We start from the raw sequence: 22299 nt of genomic DNA on the forward strand, positions 1-22299 counted from the left end.
CTGGAGGGGGAAGCTGGAGGGGGCCAAAGGGAGGAAAAAGGGGACATATGTAATACTTTCAACAATAAAGAATTATTTAAAAAAATAAAATAAAGAGCATGCCCCACAACAGCACAAATGCACCTGATACAAAAATACTTCATTGTTTAGAATTCAGCGGTCGCCAACCTTTTAGACCTCACGGACCACCAGTGTCCCACGGAACACCGGTTGGCGACCACTGGTTTAGAGAGTCAGAAGTCAGAAGGTACTACATGGTTTGCAAGATCCTTTAACTTATGTATGGTCATTAAAACCCAATAAGTAATTCAAGTATGGTTGTATAATGGCAGGCAGTTAAAGGCTCCAGTATCACTCTTTTTTTTCTTTTTTTTTTTAAATAATTTTTATTGATTCCAGAGAGGAAGGGAGAGGGAGATAGAAATATCAATGATGAGAGAGAATCATTGATAGGCTGCCTTGGGGATTGAGCCCGCAACCCAGGCATGTGCCCTTGACCGGAACTGAACCTTGAGACCATTCAGTCCGCAGGCCAATGCTCTACCTAATGAGCCAAACCGGTTAGGGCTCAAATATCACTCTTAAATAGAAGACATGAAAATGAAGGTGGGAAACTTCGTGCTTCTCCACCTTTCACTTACATCGATAGTTATGGGGACCTTCCTATGGAAAACATATGGTTATATATATGGTCTCCCCAAAAGATAAGGAAGCTTCAGTAAGTTCCAAAGTTGTCAAGATCCGTAGTTTGCTTCATCAAATGCTTTCCTAGCTCGTTTCAATTCTTCATTCATAGTAAGCAAATCTTTAACCCTCGCAAACTTCCTTGGGTCCTTCCGTATCAGAAAGACGATATCTTCAACTTGTACCCGCCCTTGTCTTCCAATTGACATTGCCTTGTGAGTCTATTGCAAAAAAAGCATATTAAATTCAATTGATTTTTAAAAATATATTTTAGTTTTAATTTGCATGTATTTATCAGTCTTTTTTAAAATTTGCATGTTTAATACTGGTGAGTTTGAAGACTTTTCTATTACAGCTATTCATTTGTGAATTATCTTCTATTCATACCTCTATCCACTTTCTACTATGTGATTAGCACTGTTTCTCTTAATGCTTTATAGACATTTTTTAATATTAAATAAGACACAAAATCTATCAAATTTACTGATGTTTCTTTATTTGATTTTTGATATATGTAGTTTGTGCCTTCACTGTGTAAAATAATTTTGTAATTTCTTTGTAATTACCCATTTCATTTAAAATTTGTGTCCATCTCAATATTGGTGGCTTTCTTAAAATCAAATCTCACCCTCTGTCATTAAAGATTCATCCTGTGCAAAAGCAAAGGTTCATCATAGCATTATTCCTGATGACTAAAAAAAGGGAAACTAAATATTAAGGCTTTAAATAAATTTGAGCACATCCATTCAATTTTATGAAACCATTAAAAATATAGTGTTATGCAATGACACGAGGAAAATGTTCTAGGCTTACCTAAATGGAAAACAACAACAACAACAAAACAGGTTATAATTATATATTATAACTATATAATTTCAATTTTATAAATTTTAAAAATATGTGCAAAAAGACAAAAGAATATTCACCAAAATCTTAGCAATAGTGTCTCTATACTAGGTGTCTCATATATGTGTATGTACATACACACACATATACAATCTCCATTCCTAATGATAAATAGTAATCAGTAACTTCCACAAAACAGGCACTCACATGAATAGCTTATTTCTAAAGGATGCCATAGTTCTAGTCTTATCTGTAAGTTTGAATTTAAAATCTTTTTTTCAATTAACTAAGACCAATAACAACAAAAAAATATCTTACCATTTCAGTGATGAACTCTATAACAAGGTCTTCAAGAATATCCACCGACTCAGTATAAGGATTCTGGTCATCCCCAAACCCATACATCATACATCGTACTGTAAAAGAAAAATCATTCTTACTGGACAAATTTAATCACTTGATCAATAATGCTTTCAAATTAGAACTGAGTCAAGTTGCCCTGGCCAGGTGACTCAGTTAGTTAAGAATCATCCTGTAAACCAAAAGGTTGTGGGTATAATTCCCAGTCAGGACACATACCTAGGTTGTGGGTTTGATTGTCAGTGAAGGTGCATACAAGCAACCAAGCTCTAGCTAGTTTTGCTCAATGGATAGAGCCAACGGGTCCTGGATTCGGTTCCGGTCAAGGGCACGAACTTTGGTTGCAGGTTCCTCCCTGCCCCCGGCCCTGGTCAGGGCTCGTGCAGGAGGCAACCAGTTGATGTGTTTCTCTCACATCGATGTTTCTCTCTGTCTTTCCCTCTCTCTTCTACTCTCCCTAAAAATCAATGGAAAAATATCCTCGGGTGAGGATTAACAACAACAAAAATATATTGTATATACATACATACACATATATACTAGTACATATTTAAAAAAAAAAAAACAACCAATCAGTATTGCTCTCTTTCCTTCCCTCTCTCCCTAAAAATCAATAAAAACATATCCTCAGGCGAGGAATTAAAAAGAAAATTCGAGCCTGGCCCGTGTGGCTGAGTGGTTGAGTGTCGGCCAATGAACCAGGACGGCAGTTGCCAACTCGTGGTCTGCAGACCACGGGTGATGTGTGAGGTCCGAAAGGTTGGCGACCACTGAACCAGGAGGTTCGGCTCGATTCCAGGTCAGGGCACATGCCCGGGTTTCGGACTCGATCCCCAGTAGGGGTTGTGCAAGAGGCAGCCAATCAATGATTCTCTCTCATCATTGATGTTTCTCTCTCTCTCTCCCTTCCTCTCTCTAAAATCAATAAAAAAAAGACATACAAAAAATATTAAAATTTTGATGACATGGCTAAAGTAATGTCTGCCAGATTCTCCAAAAATAATACTACTCTTATTTTTCCTGAAGATGTAAACTTTACTAGTAGGGAAATATGTTTCACTGGAAAACATATTACATAGGAAATATGTAAACTGTATCTGGTTAAGGGTCTGTGATCAGGAGAACAGATCTTAGTAAGATATATTCCAGTAAGACAAGCGGTGAAGATTCCAAATTCTTGTCATCATAAAAATAAAATAATCCACATAGAATAAAAGTTTCTGCTAAGAACCGACTATGCAAGCATCACTCTGGGGTGCCCAGGTGTAGGAGTCCCCTTCGGATGCTGACAAAAGTAAAACCACAAACAAATGGAGCACATGTCATCAGAGATGGAATAAGGAGCAGTCAGCTTTAGGTGAGGAACTGAGATGTGGAGAGAAATCTGAGTGGTAAAAAACAAAGAGACAGACATAATGGCCCTGCAGTTTCAAGAGCCTCTGGGAACTATTTACATCTGATTCAGCATCAATGAATGGCCCTGTTTGTCAATACTCGGCCATAACTATACGTAAGGGAGCCGGAATGGGAGATGAAGAGCAAATTCTCACGGTGCCTTTCAGAATTTGGCCTGGACCAGTCCCTCCTGCTACCGACAAAAAGGGTAAAACCTGTCGACCGAGGGAGTAGAATGGAGGGCGGACACATTATAATCTCTATGCCACTCTAAGACCCTGCGCTGCTCACCACCTCCTGCCTTAGTCCAGCGCTCCAATTTAACTTCTAGGCTCAGCATGTTCCAGGATTCATCCTAACCTTTGGTCAAAAGTCCCTGCTTCTACTGTGGCAAAGGTGTGGGACAAGGGAAGAAATGGAGGTATGTTCTTAGGCCTTGAATCGAAACACTGATCGCATTTCCTCATTTGAAAAAAAAAAGGTGTGTGTGTGTGTATGTATATGAATATACATCCTATAAAATAAAAGCCTAATATGCAAATTGTCCCCTCAGGCAGTCGCTCGACTGGGAGTTTCACCGCTCGCTATGATGTGCACTGACCCCAGGGGGCAGCGCAGAACATGGCAGGTGTTGGCAACACTGCGCTGGCAGCAGGCAGCCATGGAGGTGCTGCAGCCCCGATGAGCCCTGAGGAGAGCAAGAGCGGGACTGGGGCCGGATGGTAGAGCAGGTGAGTGGGTGGTGCCAGGCCAAGGGAGGTGCGAGTGGGGACCCAACCACCCCGCCGAGGGTGACCAGTGGCCGTGGCAAGGGGCCTGGCTTCCAGGTGCTGAGGGAGCCAGACAGGGGGCCTGCCCCAATCGATCACCCCTCATGGGATGGCGGAACATGTGAGGGGGCAATGCCAGGCCAAGGCGGAGTGCAGGGTGGGGCTTCGAGGCTGGGGCACAAGCTGGGCCATCCTGAGGGACCCCACCAGTGCATGAATTCATGCACCGAGCCTCTAGTATTTATATATGTGTGTATGTAAGTTGTGGTTAGGATCATTACTAGCTATGATTCACAAATTAAACAGAATTTTACAGGCAAGTCTGAGAATAGTGTCCCTACTGGGAAATAATTCAGAAACATAAATCTACTTTGTTTTTGTTGTGTTTTTTTAAATATATTTTTATTGATTTTAGAGAGAGGGAGAGGGATAGAGAGATAGAAACATCAATTAGAGAGAAGCCGATTGCCTGCCTCCTGCACGCCCCCCACTGGGGATGGAGCCCACAACCCAGGCATGTGCCCTGACCGGCAATCAAACCAGGACCTCCTGGTTCATAGGTCAATGCTCAACCACTGGTCCACATCCGCTGGGCCAGAACAAGAAATCTACTTTGGATGCACATGTCCAAAACATTTCAATCATCTGCAATAGAATCATTGTAAATATGACTTACATTCTTTAGAAAAAAGTCTCTTTCTTTTACCCTGCCCACCTTCCGCACCTCCTCCAATTTCTTCATTTTCTTCCTCAAACTACAAGTTAAAATGTACAGAGAGAAATGTCAAGCCATTGCACGGCACTGGTTTTTTAATAATTCAGTCCCCCTCCACTTTCGACACTGACATCGTGCCATGAAGCCCACGGCGAGCAGCAGACACTCGGGAAACCACAGCGTTTTAGTCCAACCTCCGGCTCAAGCAGCAACGGCTTCCATAATGTCCCTAGCAAATCCCCCAACTGCCCCTCCCGGGGGATTCCATCGACTACCCTTTCCCCCCCAACACCAGGTTGGCCCACCGCTAGGCAGTCTCCCCAGTGCGGGAGTTGGTGCTGAAGCAAAGCTGGGAAGGCGCCTTCAGGAAGCCTCCGCCCCGCTGAATGCCACGGACCCCGAGAACCAAACTGAAATGACTCGCTCGCGGGCAACGGACGTTGGGAAACCCAGGCTCCCACTTCCGGTCCACACTGGACAGCGAGGGGGCAGTTTTGTGAGCAGCTGAGCTGCTGGCTCGCCGGGAGCGCTGAGAGACATTCGCTCTGGCCTCCGACGATTCTCCAGGCGTCACGAGGGGCGTCTGGCAGGTGTGGACCCAACGCCAGGGGCGGGGGCCGCCTTCCGCTCCCCGCTCCACGCCCGGCCCCACGCCCTCGAAAAGCGAACGGAAGGGAAAGGCCGGGCACCGCGTCGAGTCCCCGACTCTCCCGGCTGAAGTCACTCAGGAAAGCAGACCCGGCTCCGACCCCGGCCTCCGCCACTGTCCCCGGGGCAGTGAAGGGAAGAGCGGGTGGGAACAGAGGTGGTCACTCACGGTGGGGTCCTCTTCCTCATCCGCCATCCCACCGGCCAGCCCACAGCGCCCGGCCCGCTTTTACTACTTTGTCAAAGGAGACGTCGCAGACCTCCGAGCGGCTTTTACTACTTCCGCCGCCGCACTTCCGGCGACGCAATGGGTTGGGCGGGGCCTAATCGGGCGGGACCGGAAAGGGCGGGACGCGTGGTCCCGCCTAAGGGCGGAGCCGAGACGCTCTTGAGGGACGTGGGAATGAGCTCCTGGCTCTGAAACCACGAAGAAGGAATTAAACGGCAAAGAAAAGGAAGCCCTGGCGGCGTGTGCCTGGTGGTCACCCTCCATGTGCTTCTGCATGCGGGGTCGCCACTCTCCGATTCGGGACTGCCAAGCAATGGATGGGTGGTTGTGGGGCTAGCCGGCGGCCTTGGGCTGCCCCAAGCGTGTATTTAAACCATTTCCACAACTTGGAGTTCCACTGTTATTCATGCCAAGCTTTGTGTTGGTTATTGGGGATATTGTTCTTTACTACTAGTAAAGCTTCGAATTTTCAACCCCACCCACCCATTCTCCAGAGAGGGTTGAAAGGCTGGGAATGGAGTTGATTGTACTTACCCGTGAGGCATAAAAAACCCAATCGTAGGAGGTTCGGAGAGCCTCCAGGGTGGGGGAAACATCCACATACTGGGAGGGTACCGTACCCCAACTCCACAGGGACAGGCGCTCTTCACTGGGACCCTCCCAAACCTCACCTAATATCTCTCTTCATCTGGCTGTTCATTTGTGTTCTTGATCATATCCTTGAATAGACTGGTAGACCTAAGTATTGTCCTGAGTTCTGTGAGATGTTCCAGCAAATAATAGAATACAAGGGAGAGGAGGTCACAATTTGTAGCCAAGTGGGACAGAAGTTGTGGGTATCCTGGGGGCCTGTAAGGGGGGGGGGGGCATGAATTACAGAGATAATATATGCTCTGGAAGCTTGTGATGTGGGAAGGGGGCCCAAGAAGGTCTGAGAAGGCTCCTTTGAGAAAGTGAGGTTTGAACTGAGACCTGAGCGATGAATGGAGTTAGCCAGTGAAGGAGGGAGGAAAGAGTGTGCTGTGCCCCGATTTATCTTGTACTTTCCCATCTCCGTGCCTTTCAGCACTTTTATTCCTTTCCTTTCTATGGAAATGCTACATGCCTTTCAGGCCCAGCTGAAATGTCTGCTCCTCCATCAAGCCTTCCGGGGGCTCTCAGCCGAAAGCACTTTCTCCCTCACACTCCCACAGCCCTGGTTCCATTTCCCTGCAACACTTCTCCCTTTCTACTGTATTTTCTGGTTATTTATACACCCAGCTTATCTTGTTCACTAAATCTTAAACTTATTAAGAACAGAGTGTTTCTCTTTCATCTCTGAGCTCCCAAAGGTTCGTGCATTCCTGGATACTTAAAAGTCCTAGAACAAATATTTGCAGCAGAAATGAATGCCTGTTTGACATCCCTTTTCAAATATGTTGTAATTCAAATGAAGCTATTGTTGTGAGCTGTGCCTTTGGGGACGGGACTTACTCTTTGGTTAAACCAGAATGCCATGTCATGGTCCCCAGACTGATTAGTGTTTGTCACAGTGACCGAAATAACCGTAACAAACAGGCCACTGTTCTTGACTGACAGGAGTTTGGCAACAACTGCCTGTCCTCCAACGAAGGCTGAAATGAACTGAGAAGGACTGTCTGAATTGAGTCCCCAGCCGGGAGGGCTCTACTTATTTCTCACAGTTGAGCTGCAAGAGCTAGTGACCCAGGCTTTGGCCTGATGTGAGGCTCTGGGGTGAAAGAAACATTAATGCTTGAAACAAAATCATCAGAGATCCGTATCGGTGACAGCATCCTAATCTGAGACAGTGTGATAACAGGAGGGAGCTTTGAAGTCAAACAGACCGAGGTTTGGATCCTAGCTAGCAATGTTATCTCACTCATGTTCCTTCTTTGAGCCTCAGGTTTCTTCTTGAAAAAATATTCTGCAAAATAGTGAGGACCAAAGATAATGTCCTTTACACACACATGCCTGTGCTCTGCTAAAATGTGTTTATTCATATATCTTCTCCTATAAAGTTTGTTACCTGAGGGCAGGGACTCATTTTTACCTTTATTCCTGCAAATCTAGCAAAGTGCCCAGCATGTAGTAGACACTGGTAAATATTTTTTTAAATAAACAACAACAAGAGTAATATCTAATATTTCTGGGGCACTTCATGCCAGATGTTGTAAATAATAATTCGCTGAATCCTTCAACAACCCTAGAAAGGAACAACCATGGTACCCCAATTTTACAGAGAGAAACAGAATACTCTAATTTTTTAAAAATATTAAATTCTTGGTATAACTGATTTTGAAATAAAAATCTGGTGAGATTTGCTTTATATAAAAACAGGTAAACTACTTTATAAAAATTGGAAAAAAATGTGGTGGAGGGAAAAGTAAGGAAGAAATTACGAATGAGTGGGAAGAAGGAGTAGGAAGGAGAAAACACATGAAAAAAGGAGAAACAGAAAAGGGTAATTTCTGAGCAGAGTGAAAAGTAACTGTGTAATCAGAGTAGAATGTGATCTTTCACTGTCCTTTGAAATAGTAGCTAGACAACTAATCACTGTGTGTGTGTGTGTGTGTTGGCATATATCTGGCCTTCTTTTGAGTTTTGGCCCGTATATCTTCCATTTGTTTGTTTGTTTTTTATTCTACATTTATGTGTATTATCTCAGAGAGTCTGTCCTGCATCTAGGAGGCTTGGGTGGCTTTTCTCCTGCGTGACCAAGCAGGCCACAGCCAGCAGATGGCACTGGGACAGGTCGGAGAATCCCTTCCGCAGCTTGGCTACCACTGCGGGATCCTAACCTTACACTTTCATCTCCGGGAACTCTGTCGCTCTCCCGCCCGGAGTCTAATAAAGAAGGTCGAGTTGTGTGTAATTAGGTGTTTCAATGTACAAAATGTAATCTGTGACTTTGTCTCTACCCATCCCCACCCCACGCCCTACCCTCCCTAAAAACTGACTAAAAGCTCTCGCCAGCTTGTGAAAGTGTTGTGTTGTGGGAAGCGCTGTCCAGACAATCGCCGGTTTCTGGTGACAGTGGCCGAGGTGATCCCAACCTTAACTAAATACAGGAGATAATGGAGACTCTCCTGAAACAAACTGGCAATTATCTGAATGTTTCCCGACAACGTGGAGCTTTGTGATCTGAAATATGAGGCTCGGTTTTGTTATAATTTCCTTATTTCATTTAGGAAGTTCAGACGCAGCCTGGCTATCCAGTTTTTCATAAGAAGTCAGAAAGAGCCGCGCGGCAAGGGCAGTCCTGGAGGCCCCTGGGGCCCCCTCTTGACCCCGGGGGCCAGGCTCTTGAGCGGAAGCCCGGGACCCAGCCTTCTCTGTTGCACGAGGGCTGCAGACGTACAAACGGACACAGGAGCTGCCATCGCACACACTACAACACAAAGTGCAAGTCCTTACCTTTTCACCGGCAAAGTGAACGGTCAGGGTACGTCCCAGCACCTCTTCCGCACCGGCACCCGGAAGAGACTTGGTTACCATGGCCACGCAGGACGCCTCCCGGACCACGCGCTTCTGAGATAGAAGCACGCAAGCCCCACCCACATCGGGTCCCTCGCTCGGCAATCTGCTAGCCACCCCTGATTGCGTTCGGCGCTCGCCTGCCTGCCCTTGCGCCTGCGTACGACGGTCCCTACCCGTCGCTGCGGCCGGGATCGGGAAGTGTCAAGCGGGAGCTGGGTTCCCCCACCTGCGCTCCTGCCACCGCTGATCCCGGACCCTCTAGCCAGGCCCGGGCTCAGCCGCCATGACGAACGGTGAGAGCCAACGCCCCGAGTGGAGGAAGTGAGGGGAGGACGAGGGGCAACGTGGCGGGCGGAGCCGGGACTGACGTGGCCGTTCTCCCCGCCCCCTCCCCGCTCAGCCCTCTTGGCCTCTCTGGGTGCCCTGACCTCTGGCCTCTAGATCCCTCCCCGGTTCCCCGGAGCGGTTACCACCTAGGACCCCAGTGCCTCTCGTGGCCGCACCCCGCGTCCTCCCTCCCTCCCCTGTGCCTTCCCTGCCCCCCTTCCTAGCCTCCGGGAATGGCCACTCCGGTTGAGCGATTGCTTTACCTGCTAACGTTCAGCACCGGGGAAAAGAGAGGATTTTCCTCCCAGCCCCCTACGTTCTCGTACTTTCTGAGAGTAGGCTCGTTAGGAGGCCAAGAAATCACAAAGGATCTCAAGCCCCACACTTTTGAGGGGTGAATGTAGAGCCTAAAAAAAGTGTCTTATTTTGCAAAAAGTGTTCTGTTTGGGTGATTGCATCTGGAGACCCGAGCCGGTGTTGGGTAGGTACTGCCTCTTCTGAACGATGTGCCGTTGCCTCCCTGTTTATCTGACCTAGTTTCCCAAACAGTTTGTGTGGGAGATCTCTGAATTCCAGGGGAGGGCAGGAGGCGGGGCTTTTGCAGTCTGTAGGGTCAGCCTTGCAGGAAAGGAGAGAGCCTCTGAGGTAGTGTGACCTGAGGGGCCCAGGAACGCATTTCTCAAACGCACCGGAGACTCACATTTCACCTCCCTGAGAGCTTTGGCATTGCCTGCAAAACCTTATGGGAGGAGGAGACTAGCCCGTGAAGGTATCGTTCTCCATAAAGACTTCGTGTGTTAACTTACTCTTGTGTGACTCCTCGCGGAGAGGCTTAGGAAGGAGGCGGGGAGGTGGAGCGGGCAGAGCTGGCAGCGGCTGTCCATTACCCTCCTGGAGCTTCCTGGCCGGCAGAGATCTGGGGTTACTGGGGACAGGAGAAGGGACATCACCCAGAGCAGAAATCATCCGGGCCAGGAAATAGGGGAGCGGTCTGACACATAATTACCCTCCCCCCTTTTGTGGTTTGATATCTTTTTTTCTTTCTGCAGTTAGGTCAGTGGTCGGCAAACTCATTAGTCAACAGCGCCAAACAGCAACAGTACAACGATTGAAATTTCTTTTGAGAGCCAAATTTTTTAAACTTAAACTACGTAGGTAGGTACATTGTTATTAACTTAATTAGGGTGCTCCTAACGTCCTCAGTCTGACTGAGGTACGTTCGCTAAGGTCGACCCCTTCCAACTCTCCCATCCACACTCGTCTTGATACTTGTTTCAGATAGACGAGTGTGGATGGGAGAGTTGGAAGGTGTTGACCTCAGCGAACATACCTCAAAACAATGTACCTCCCCCGGCCCGCCTGCCCACCTGTGCTGTGACCGACCGGCTGACCTACCGACACCCGGCACTTCTAATGCCACTTCTTCAAAATAGACTCGCCCAGGCCGAAAACCGACTTCTGTGCATGGGCCATGAAGTTTCAGTCGCACTGTACGTGCACGCCCGCACGTGGTATTTTGTGGAAGAGCCACACTCAAGGGGCCAAAGAGCCGCATGTGACTCGCGAGCCGCGGTTTCCCGACCACTGAGTGAGGTGATTTATTGTCCATGTACAAGAAATCGCTAAGTTTACATAGAATTGTTCAAAGGTCCTCCCACAATTGTTCGCCTATGTTGAAATGTCGCAGCCTCGGAAAGATATATATATATCTTTTTTTAAAAAATATATTGATTTTTTACAGAGAGGAAGGGAGAGGAATAGAGAGAAACATCGATGAGAGAGAAATATCAGTTGCCTCCTGCACACCCCCTACCGGGGATGTGCCTGCAACCAAGGTACATGCCCTTGACCGGAATCGAACCTGGGACCCTTCAGTCTGCAGGCCGGCGCTCTATCCACTGAGCCAAACCAGTCAGGGCTATATATATATCTTTTACAAGAATCTTGCTATCCTGGCAGAAGAGGATCATGCACGAAGTGTACGAGAAACGTAGGAAAGCTGTAGTCATATGGATTCTAACTTGCAATTTCCCTTAAGCTTCACTTTTTTTTGACCTTTAAATTCTTTATTAGTTAAGGAATTACAAATGTGTCCTCATTCCGCCCCATTAACCACCCCCCCCCCCCACCCATGCTCCGGTCCCCCTGTTGTCCATGTCCATTGGTTTGGCTTATATGCATGCATACAAGTCCTTTGGTTGATCTCTTCCCCTTACCCCCACCCTCCCCTACTTTCCCTCTAGGGATTAATGGTCTGATTGCTGTTTCTCTGTCTTTGGATCTGTCCCTGTTCATCAGTCTGTGTTGTTCTCTAAGCTTCACTTTTCGCCTGACTGTTTTCTCCAACAGATGCAGGTCTCAGAGACTCGGCTAAATATCTCGCTGTTCTTTATCACATGAGCGATTTGCAATAAGAATATGTTTAATTCTCTGAACGGAGGCTCCGAGGATTTTAGCGCTCTCTCAACCTCTTGCCAGCTCTGGCCAACCCGGGGAGGCGGAGTCTACATGAACTGACGCACTTTCCTCAGGATTTCTAGTTCTTAAAAGGGGAGGGCAGGGCGGGGCACCGTAAAATTGTCGTAAGGGGGACGCCTGCAAGCAGCCTTTGGGAACAGGCAGCGAACATTGCTCGTCCCAGGACCTGGCTCCCTCGTGCCAAGGGTTGGCACTGTTGGGGTTGTCATCTCGATAGTGTATCACTCTGTGCTCCTTGGAGTTCTTTCTGCAGCGGGACCACCCGCCCCAAAGTGACGAGCACCGACGGTTTTCTTTTCTTCCCGTGACAGTGTACTCCCTGGATGGGATTCTGGTGTTCGGTTTGCTCTTTGTGTGCACCTGTGCCTACTTCAAGAAAGTTCCTCGTCTCAAAACCTGGCTGCTATCAGAGAAGAAGGGAGTGTGGGGTGTGTTTTACAAAGGTGAGCGCCTGTCTGCCCAGGAGGGGGGACTGCCGTCTCTGGACAGTGGGGTGCAGCAAAGATTGGCTAGGATCGTATTTCGTTTCACTTTTACATGATTGTTGATTTTAGCGTCGAGGTACTTTTAATATTCTACACGGAGGAAACGTAGATAAATTAAACAATTTTAGACTGGACTGGAATTGTTGGGAAGAATAGTTTGCCAAGGAAAAGTTCTCCTGAAGTTCTGGAAAGAATGTATTGGAGTCTTTTAAGTTTTGCTTTCATTAACTCAAATGCTTTTTTAAAAAAATTAAAAAGTATTTTTATTGATTTCAAAGAGTAAGGGAGAGGGAGAGAAAGATAGAAACATCATAGATGATAATCATGAATCGGCTGCCTCCTGCACACCTCCTTCTGGGGATCTAACCTTTAACCCAGGCATGTGCCCTGACCAGGAATTCACCCATGACCTCCTGTTTCATAGGTCGATGCTCAACCACTGAGCCACACTGGCCAGGCTCAAATGCTTTTTTACATTTTATTATGGGCACCTTCATCTGGAATCCTAACTACCTAAATATGTTTGCAAAATAGGGCAAAATGTAAACAGACAATATATTCATCTAGCAACTAGGGTAGTACTTAAATACATTCCCAAGTGGATTCTTGAGACCATTGGTAGCTCTCTTCATCTGTGACTAGAAATTTCTAAATATCACCTTGAGCCTGGCTGGTGTGGCTCAGTGATTGAGTGTGGACCTATGAATCAGGAGATCATGGTTCAATTCCCGGTCAAGGGCACATGCCTGGTTGCAGGCTCAATCCCCAGTACACGGAGCAGGCTATTGATGATTCTCTCTCATCATTGATGTTTCTCTTTCTCCCTCTCCCTTCCTTTCTGAAATCAATAAAAATATATTTTGGAGGGAAAAAATATATCACCTTGAAAGTGAGGACTAATATGAAGGACAGGCTATGATTTCTTTTCTCTTTTTACTTTTGCCTGCTAGCTGCTGTGATTGGAACCAGGCTGCATGCTGCTGTGGCGGTCACCTGCGTCCTCATGGCCTTTTATGTCCTGTTTATAAAATGAATTCCAAAGCATCCATCTCATCAACTGCCAACCGAGGGGACGAGGGTGAAGAACCTGGGGCCTGGACCCAGCGTAGGAGAGTTCAGCTAAAATCATCAAAGTCACCAGGATGACACCACAGCACCTGCCCCTCCCACATGTGGGGAAAACTCATGGTTACAAACATTAGTCATGCTTCAGGGGACTCCAGAAAGCCATTATCCTTACATCAGTCCTCGGCAGACAGCACATAACGTCCAGATAAATTGCACCCCTGGGTGATAACATTACATACCTCCTGCCTAAAAACCTGTCACCTGTTCTGTTCCTCAGTCCTTGTCAGGATCTTTTCAAATGGAGGCTCATTAGGGAAGGAATAAGCTGTATTCAGATCTCTTGGAAGGAGATAATTTTCAAGACTTGACTTTTTTTTTTTTTTTTTTTTACTGTTTTGATTTAGATTTGGCAAACTGGAGGAAAGTGGGGGGGACTGGGTAGGAAACAGGAGTTGTACCATGCCAAGAAATGTTTGGGCTTTGGAAATTTATCTTTTATATATCCATCTGGCAGTGTAAGAGAACATGGTCCTCACTGCAAAAAGAGAACATGAAATCACTGTGCTGTGTGCTGGAGAGTGTTGCCAAGGTATAATCGGGGCCTCCATAAGATGTGGGATTGTCTGTCTGTGGTGAGACCAGAAAGCAGGAACTCACAAGAAATAAGGTTTTGTTCACCAGTATCCCCAAAAGGAGACTTCACCCCAACAAATGGTATATGAAAATGAATCCACTGTCTGTTTTCCTAAAGCCTTTTTATATTTTCTAAATTACTGACTGCTACATGCTGTTACTCAATTTTAAATGCCACCACTAGGGAAAAGAGAAACGATTGAAGAAATAATTATTTAATATATTTGCAGCTAGGGTAGAAGAAATATATCTAGTATATTAGTTCATATTACTAGTAAAGCTGTCTAGTATAAATTGATTGTGATGTTCAATGGAAGTTTTATCATGTTATCCAAGATACAAACTTATTCTTTGTTTAAATCTGGTTTATTATGGCAATTTTTAGTCGATTACTTGTTTTTCTTGGCCAACTCTTAATTTTATTCATAGTAAAACCCTCTTTAGCTGTCCCTTGTAAATCCTGTGTTATAAGAACATGAGACATTCAAATGAGTGAGAGAAGTTGCTGATATTCATAGGCATATTTGAACAATTCATAGAATCCATGAATAAAATGAGGGTGACAACATTTGAAGGGAAGATTTCTCCATTCCCTCCTCGTATCAGCAAAAGGATCCAATGTTTTATTTTTGAAGCCTAGAACTTATTTATTTTAAAAAAAGTTGGTCTAAAATTGTAAAAAGCAGGCATGGACATAGGTCTACCATGAGAATGGACATAGGTCTACCATGGATTGTCCATGAGAGCAAAACTTGACTGTGGACAAAGTAAGGGTGGTTGCCCCTGTGTGACAGGAAGTTGTCTTTTGTCTTTCTCCAAAAGGACAGAAGCTGCTAGGAAGTTTAGGTTCTAAAATAGGCAGTTTAGTCTTTGAGGATTTCTCAAAGTACAGAAAGTCATCACGTAAACACTACATGTCGAATCATCTCAGAGTTGTGGCTGTTGTCTCTTCAGGAATTGGTCCACAGGGTAACATTTCAATGATTCCTATGTTTTCAGTGGTCATTTCTGAGGGTCTCACATGAAAGAAAGGAAAAGGGAAAGAAGAGCTACACCTCGTGGGTGTGAGTTTGGGACCTGTCGGCCACCAGGGGTGTCACTCCCTGGAAATACAAGTTCAGCATGTTTGCACTTGTTACTGTGTAGCTTTAATGACTTTTTTTTCTAATAGGGCTAATGTCTCTAAGCTTTGTGCTTAGAGCTGTTTCAGATTTTAAACTAGTTCCATTTCACTGTTCTAGTTATTCAAACCATTTTTTTACAGCCTCCTGGGTGGGTCATCTTAACTCTTGAATTATAATATTTTGAGATATTTTCATTCCAGAATGTACCAAAAAGTGCACAGAGTGAAGGCAATTTACAGCAAAACAAAACAAAACACACAGCTTATTTCATTTGACTTTATATATGCAGATAAGCAGAAACCTGTTTAACTCATTACTTTACTTGATGTGTCATATTTTTTGACTGAAAATTAATAGAAGTGGTTCCTCTAAGAGGGTCTTTTAGAGGTGGGAGAATGGGGATAGCAGTATCGCCTCAGACTCATACTGGCATCACCATAAATTCTGTATGCCAGGGTGGCGTGAAGTCAGCTTTTTATAGTTGAAATACAATTTTTTATTCACCATTGTCTGCACAAATTCTTGAAAATAAAATTTCTTTCCCTACTGTTTTTGTCCATTTTATTTGTCACATGCTGAATTTAATGAACTTTGTTCCATATTCCCTTGGGTTCTGCCCATAGTATACCTTTTTAGTTTAAATAAATTAATACCATCATTTGTGCTGACCCCTATCATTGTATCATATAGTTCAGGATCTATGAGAGCTTTCTCCTTTGGGGGGAGCTGATCTATATACCAGCTTATACTGTATATATCAGTATATATATATAAATTTTGAGGTGTATCAAGTAAGGTAGATTACTCCCCAATACATTTTACATACTACCGCTATTAAAATATAAGTACCATCTGCCTTTACCAGCCATAAACATTCAAATGATATTAGGTTAACCAACCACACACAGAAAACCCTTGAGCCAATGGGATTCCGACACATACATTGGATGCTTTCCCCTATGTGTTTATCCCAACTTCATGGCAAGGCTGGCAAAAGTATAAACTATAACTTCACAAATCATTTTATACCAGTGTCCAAAAATCTGATTTGCAGCCCCCCCCCCCCCACACACACACATACCTATTTCATTGAAAAAGGAGAAGAGCCTGGCTGGTGTGGCTCTATGGTCGAGCGTTGACCTATGAACTAGGAGGTCGTGGGTTCGATTCCCAGTCCAGGGCACATGCCTAGGTGCTCTGATTGTAAAAGGAACTAATTCTACTCATATAATCGCGTCTGTTTTTCAGTTTACTCATTCTGGAGTTTGAAGGTCTGATGGGTTTTAATGGATATGCAAGTAAATAGAGGTTCAGCAATATGACTGACACAGCATCAAGTTCTGGGGAGCAAGAGGGCTCTGAGGACAGGGACAGCCTTCCTCCCTTCACTCATTTCACAGATCCTGACACCTAATCTAGTCTCACTTTCCCTTTGGTAGATGATGTGAAGGGAGAAGGCACTCCTGGGGAAGCTGATGTTGGTCAAGACCAGGATTTGCCTTCTCCATGGAAAAGGAGTCATTCACCTGTTACTGAGATCGAATCGTCTTATATCCAGAAGTTGGGATCAAAGGTCAAAGAAAAACGACAGAAATGAATATAAATATGTAGCAGCACAAAAATCAAAAGAACACAATGACTCAGTATTGTAAGCATTTGTCCCGCCTGTCCCTGCGACATGGCTTCCCCTCCGAGCCGCGAGAGGGCAGCAAAGCGCGCTCTCGGCGAGGGGCTGCGCTCGGTGGTTCCTCCCAGAATCCTCGGAGGCGGGGGGGGAGGGGCAGAGGCCTTTAAAAGGGGGTGCGGACTTCCGCCCCCTCACGGGAGGGAGCGCGGCCTGGGGTGCGGGTGCTGTGAGTGGTGCTGCGGTGTCGCGTGGATGGCGCGTGCGGCCGAGTGTGTGTGTGGGTGGATGTGAGCGTGCGTGGGGCGTGCTAGGCGAGTGCGTGACACCCCCTACGGCCCTCCCCCCGTCTACACCTTGATCTTATTTGATCGGGTTGTGACCCCCGCCCGCCGGGCCGGCCCGAGATGAAAAGCTCCCCTCCTGCGAAGCCCGCCCCGGGCGCTGTGCAGCGAGGCCCTTGGTGGCGGCGGCGCCGCGGTCCCGGAGCCGATCTGCGGGGCCCGGCGCTCAGAAGTGATGAATTGATCAGATAGACGAGGCCGGGCTTGTCCCGGCCGCTGATTATCGAGGCGATTCTGATCTGAGCCCGGCCCCGGGGCGGCCGCCCGTGGTGTGTGGTGGCGGCGGGCCCGGGCGCTGACGGGAGGGCGAGGATGTCTGAGCTGCCTCCCCGAGGCCCGCTTCGTCACGATGACTGCACCCCACCGAGCCTGTTGCCGAGGGGTGCAGGTTTATATGTGCATATATTTGTGTTTATATGCACATATAGCTCCCCAAGAACTTGGAGAACTTACAGCTACGGATTCCAGGGACCCGCCCCAGATTTACTTAACCAGAATATATCCTCACCTGAGGATACTGTTTTAATGATTTGGAGAAAGGGAGAAACATGGATGAGTTGCCTCCTGTACGTGCTCCAACCCAGGGTGGAACCCACAACCTAAGTATGTGCCCTGACTTGGAATGGAACCTGCGACCTTTTGGCTAGGGGACTATGTTCTGATTAGCTGAGCCACCCGGCCAGGGCTAGAAATCTCTATTTTTTATTTTTTAAATCCTCACTGGAGGATATTTTCCCCGATTTTTAGAGATGGAAGGGAGGGAGACAGAGAAAAATATCAATGTGTACACATTGATTGGTTGTCTCCTGCACACACTATGCCTGCAACTGAGGTATGTGCTCTTGATCACAATTGAACCCAGGACCCTCAGTCCAAGGGCCGACACTATCCACTGAGCCAAACTGGGGAGGGCTAAATGCCTCTATGCATGGATCACAGTAATCAATTTTTCAATGATCAGTATCAACCTGCATGAGGTGACTAAGCAGTCACCCTTTCGGCCATTTTCAGCCATTCTAAATAATTGGCCACTTGGCACCACACGATCTCAATAGTGGAAGAGGCGCCCAGCCTGTGTGGCACAGTGGTTGAGCATGGACCCAAGAACCCGGAGGTCAGCTTGGATTCTTGGTCAGAGCACATGCCCCAGTTGCTCAATCCCAGTAGGGGGCGTGCAGGAGTTAGCCCATGGATGATTCATCATTGGTGTTTCTATCCCTCCCTTTCTCTGAAAGCAGTAAAACTATTTTTAAAAATAGTGGAAGAGGGGCTGTGATTGGTGGTATTTTAAGGACCAGGCACTTGAGTATCAGCCTTTTCCTATCTCTTACTCAACAATGCCAAACTTCTGTACCATAGGCTAGGTCTGCCATTTCTTGCCCAATCTAATAGCAGGTTCCTGTGACTTGTAACTTTAGAGACCACGTAAGTGCATCGTTTTTAGGTAGCTTCAAACCCAAGCACCAGATTTTTGAGCCGTGTTTATAAGAATTAGGGGCAGATAACAGCACAGACATACAAAGGCAAGGGAACTGATTCCCAGCAAGATTTTGGCAGCAGTTAGAGAAAGCAATGGCAAGGAGGCAGGACCAGGGAGATGGAGGTCCCCTGCTCCCCCCCCCCCCCCCCCATGGAAAAGTAGAGCCCAGCAGATGACTAAATCCAGGAGTTCGGAAATCTGTTCAGTGTGACATCAGCATAAGAATGCTACATAGAGCTACTAAAATGACTGGCTGTAAACTCATTAAGACAATGGGCTCTATCCATTCTTGTTTCCAAACACAGCTCTGACACAAAGGTTTGCAAGAAATATTGAATGGTGTATCTGTATGGTTGGAATGACTCATTTACAAGAAAGGAATACCCGCCTCCTGCCCCAAACTGGGCTGTCCTAAGTCCTTGTAAATATTCTCAACAAGACTAGTTTCTAGAAGTTGGGAAACTTCCACCTTTTAAGAGCAGTCTAGTGGCAACTCTATGGGTAACAGACACTTCAGGCTTCACCATGCGCAAATGTTTTTAATGAAGGTGGGCAGCAGGCTGTCCCATCGACTAATCAATCCAGGGGCCTGTCAGCATCAGGTGGAGAAGAAGCCACCGTCCGTCTTTCGGGAGTAGCCTCCGTTGGTGGCTGCAGTGTGAGGGGACACTGGAGAAAAGAGGGAGTGGGCTGTGAATGTCAGATCCTGTCTTCACTGGGAACCTGTAACCACCCACCCATTTATGGGTGCCAGAGAGAAGGTTCTTAGAACAGCTGGGGAACTGGCATATAGAAGACCGATAGGAGGTAGCTATAGGTCTTCCATTCCCAGGTTTCTGCTGGAAATTTCTGTCCCCTAGATCTAAGAGTGAGTTAGAGACTCGGAAAAGTGGAATTCATTCCATAGTCAGCATGCATGTCCCCTGATCTGTCTGATATGTGACAACTTAATCACCGCTGTTGCAAGACCCTCAGTTATCCCCCCCTGTTCCCTCATAGCCAATCACCTCAAGTCCCTGATTCCTGGGTCCATTTAGAACTTGTACCACCATCTGCCCTATTACTCACCTATGGACCCATGGATGCTGTGGATGGACTCCCTCTTAGGGCTGATCCATTGTCGGATGTTAGCTCGGGAGGTGGCGGGCAGTGGTGGGGCAGCGGGTAAGTGTTCTCTAGGGGCCTGGATGTTGATGATCCTGGAGGATGGGTACGGAGAAGAATAGGGGAGAATGAAGCCAAGCAGGAGAAAGGTAAGGAGGGAAAGAATTACATGCCACCTCCAAAATAAAGCAGCCAAAGGCCCTTTTTACACTCAGTGGAATTAAGTGAAGATTTTGTTGGTTTATACAGATAAAAACAGGAAGTTCTCTGTTCATTTCAGATAATAAAAATACAGAAAAAACAAGTGTTGGTGAGGGTGTGGAGAAAAGGGAACCCTTGTACACTCTTGGTCGGAATGTAGGCTGATACAGCCACTGTGGAAAGCAGTATGGGAGTTACCTCAAAAAGTTAAAAATAGAACTGTCTTATGACCCAGCAGTTCCGCTTCTGGGAATTTGTCCGAAGAAACCCAAAACACTAATTCGAAAGAATGCACCCCTATATTCACTGCAGCATTATTTACAATAGCCAAGGTTCGGAAGCAGCCCCTGTCCATCAGTAGACGAATGGAGAAAACAGCTATGGTACATTCACACAATGGAATACTACTCGGCCATAAAAAAGAACATTTTATCTTTTTTGGACTGCATGGATGGAGCTGGAGGACATTATGCTAAGTGAAATAAGACAGTCAGAAAAAGATAAGTACCAGAGGATTTCATGCATATGTGGAACCTAATAAACAAACTGCACTAACAAGCAAAATAGACACAGACTCAGACTCAGAGAGCAGGCAGATAGCTCTGGTGGGAGTGGTGGTGGTGATGGTTTGAGAAAAGAAAGGGGATTGAGAAAAAAGAACACTTCTGGACACGAACAACAGTGCTGTGACTGTGGGAGTGAGGGGGAAGGAAGAAGGGGGCATATGGGGGATAAATGGTGATGGAAAAAGAATAAAGGGAAAGATACAGAAGTTCCAGGTACAGATATGAACAATACAGAAATCTGTATACCAATGAGCACCTATTGATAGTTATTTCCCAGGTGGCCTCTACTTTATTTAATTGATGGTATTACCCTTAGGATGGGGAGGCTCTGCCTCCACCACTTACCCACGGCTGTCCTTGGAGGTCTCCTGGTGGATCAGGGCCTCATTTTTGTTCTTGAACGACCCCGTGTGGTGGTTGTACAAGACAGCTAAGCGGAAATCCAGATTGTCCTTTGGAATCTACAGAGGAAGTTAACCCCCGCAGGGTTAATGCACCACCTCTACCCCCAGCTCTAGTCAAGTTCTTCTGGGCTCTACTCTTCCCCAAAAGGAGAGAGAACGCCTTTTGGGCCTGGATCCACCAATTCCTTACACACCAACTAGTACATGGTGACTCTTGTCTCCCATGGTTGGGTCTAAGGAGTAGTGAGCTCTCCCTGTAGATATGGGAATCACTATACTGTCCTGGATTGGGCTCAATGGACCTTACTGCGTTCATGGTTATATTCAATCTTTGTTTTAACCAGAAGAGTGAGAAGTCCAGTGAGAAAATGATTTGCTTCAGATGTCTGACTAGAGCAGAACCCAGGGCTCTAACTTCCCAGAGACCAGATAAATTGGTATTTAGTTTTCAATTTGGTAGGATCTTGGATTGAGGACAAAAGGAAAGATACTAAAGAAGTCAGGGACAGACTTCCTTCCAAAGAGGATACTGATGAATTCTAATTGGACGTAAAGAGAAATAGTATTTCAATAGCAGGTACCTCAGGTTCAAAAAAATAAGAATTCCGCCTAATGGAGGTAATCGTGGGAATTGAGTTGAGGCGATTCCAGGGTTCCTGCTTCTGGTCAAGGTGAGTTGGGTTCTTATATTGCAGCATCTGCAACAGAAAAACCGCCGAGGACCTGGTTACCTGGATACAGGTCCTTGCTGCCATGGTAGCTTCAGTGACATCCGCCCCTTCATCCTATTTTAATTGAATCTCAGAGCAACATCTGTAAAGAGAAGAACAATATCGGGCAAAACGCCCCAGGCTTTTGATCCTCCTAAGTCTTCAATCTTAGAACTGACAGAAAAGGGCCAGGAACAGAGGGAAAGGCGTGGATAGGACAGGGGCAAAGGGTGGGGAACATCTAGGAAAGATGGTGAGCTTAGGTTTAGACATCCTGAGTTTGAGGAAAAGGTTAGACATCCTAATGCCATTAACAGGTAGAAAATTGGAAGTGTGCGACTTTTTGGAGAGCTCAGGACTAGTAATTGAGATCCGGGGGTCATCTCCATGCAGCTGTGGTTGAAGCCTGCAAAAGCGAGAGTGGCCAAAAGGGAAAAAGTGGTTCATGAGTGCACAATATTATGACTGGGGAAGGGAAGGGAAGAGGCAATCAGATACGGGAGACCCAGCAGAGTGCAGTGTCTAAGCAGGTGAGAAACGGATTTCAATAGAGAAGGATCATTGTGCCTGAGGGTTGTCAAAGAAAAAGTCCATTGGAGTCCTGGCCAGTGTGGCTCAGCTGGCTGG

The 22299-nt window shown here is 46.3% G+C and overlaps 3 protein-coding genes across 8 annotated transcripts in view; 1 reads left to right on the forward strand and 2 right to left on the reverse strand.

Moving 5' to 3' along the window:
- Nucleotides 1–377: 377 nt before the first annotated feature.
- On the reverse strand, nt 378–9273 carry TAF13 (TATA-box binding protein associated factor 13). Of its 2 annotated transcripts, none has more exons than XM_081112027.1 (4): nt 9062–9273; nt 4732–4810; nt 1849–1946; nt 378–905 (listed from the first exon to the last, which is right to left on the reverse strand). In XM_081112027.1, exons 1-4 carry the CDS (start codon nt 9140–9142, stop codon nt 735–737), a joined length of 429 nt encoding a protein of 142 aa, XP_080968153.1. In that variant the 5' UTR covers nt 9143–9273; the 3' UTR covers nt 378–734. The 2 variants fall into 2 exon arrangements, with proteins under 2 accessions (XP_080968153.1, XP_080968154.1); XM_081112028.1 differs by lacking the exon at nt 9062–9273 and adding an exon at nt 5588–5688.
- A 29-nt stretch (nt 9274–9302) lies between these two features.
- Nucleotides 9303–15786, forward strand: TMEM167B (transmembrane protein 167B). The gene is made up of 3 exons (XM_081112030.1): nt 9303–9417; nt 12241–12372; nt 13365–15786. Exons 1-3 carry the CDS (start codon nt 9408–9410, stop codon nt 13445–13447), a joined length of 225 nt encoding a protein of 74 aa, XP_080968156.1. The 5' UTR covers nt 9303–9407; the 3' UTR covers nt 13448–15786.
- A 3425-nt stretch (nt 15787–19211) lies between these two features.
- CFAP276 (cilia and flagella associated protein 276) overlaps nt 19212–22299 on the reverse strand; it is a 58047-nt gene continuing 54959 nt past the window's right edge. For all 5 annotated transcript variants that reach the window (XM_081112037.1, XM_081112039.1, XM_081112038.1 and 2 more), the window contains 4 exons: nt 21544–21660; nt 20904–21019; nt 19756–19886; nt 19212–19356 (listed from right to left, as the gene is read on the reverse strand). In XM_081112037.1, coding sequence (XP_080968163.1) covers nt 19286–19356; nt 19756–19886; nt 20904–21019; nt 21544–21660 — 435 coding nt within the window. In that variant the 3' untranslated portion in view covers nt 19212–19285. The remainder of the gene's footprint in view (nt 19357–19755; nt 19887–20903; nt 21020–21543; nt 21661–22299) is intronic.

Source organism: Myotis nattereri, assembly GCF_964212035.1.
Source record: "Myotis nattereri genome assembly, chromosome: 18".
Lineage (NCBI taxonomy): Eukaryota > Metazoa > Chordata > Mammalia > Chiroptera > Vespertilionidae > Myotis > Myotis nattereri.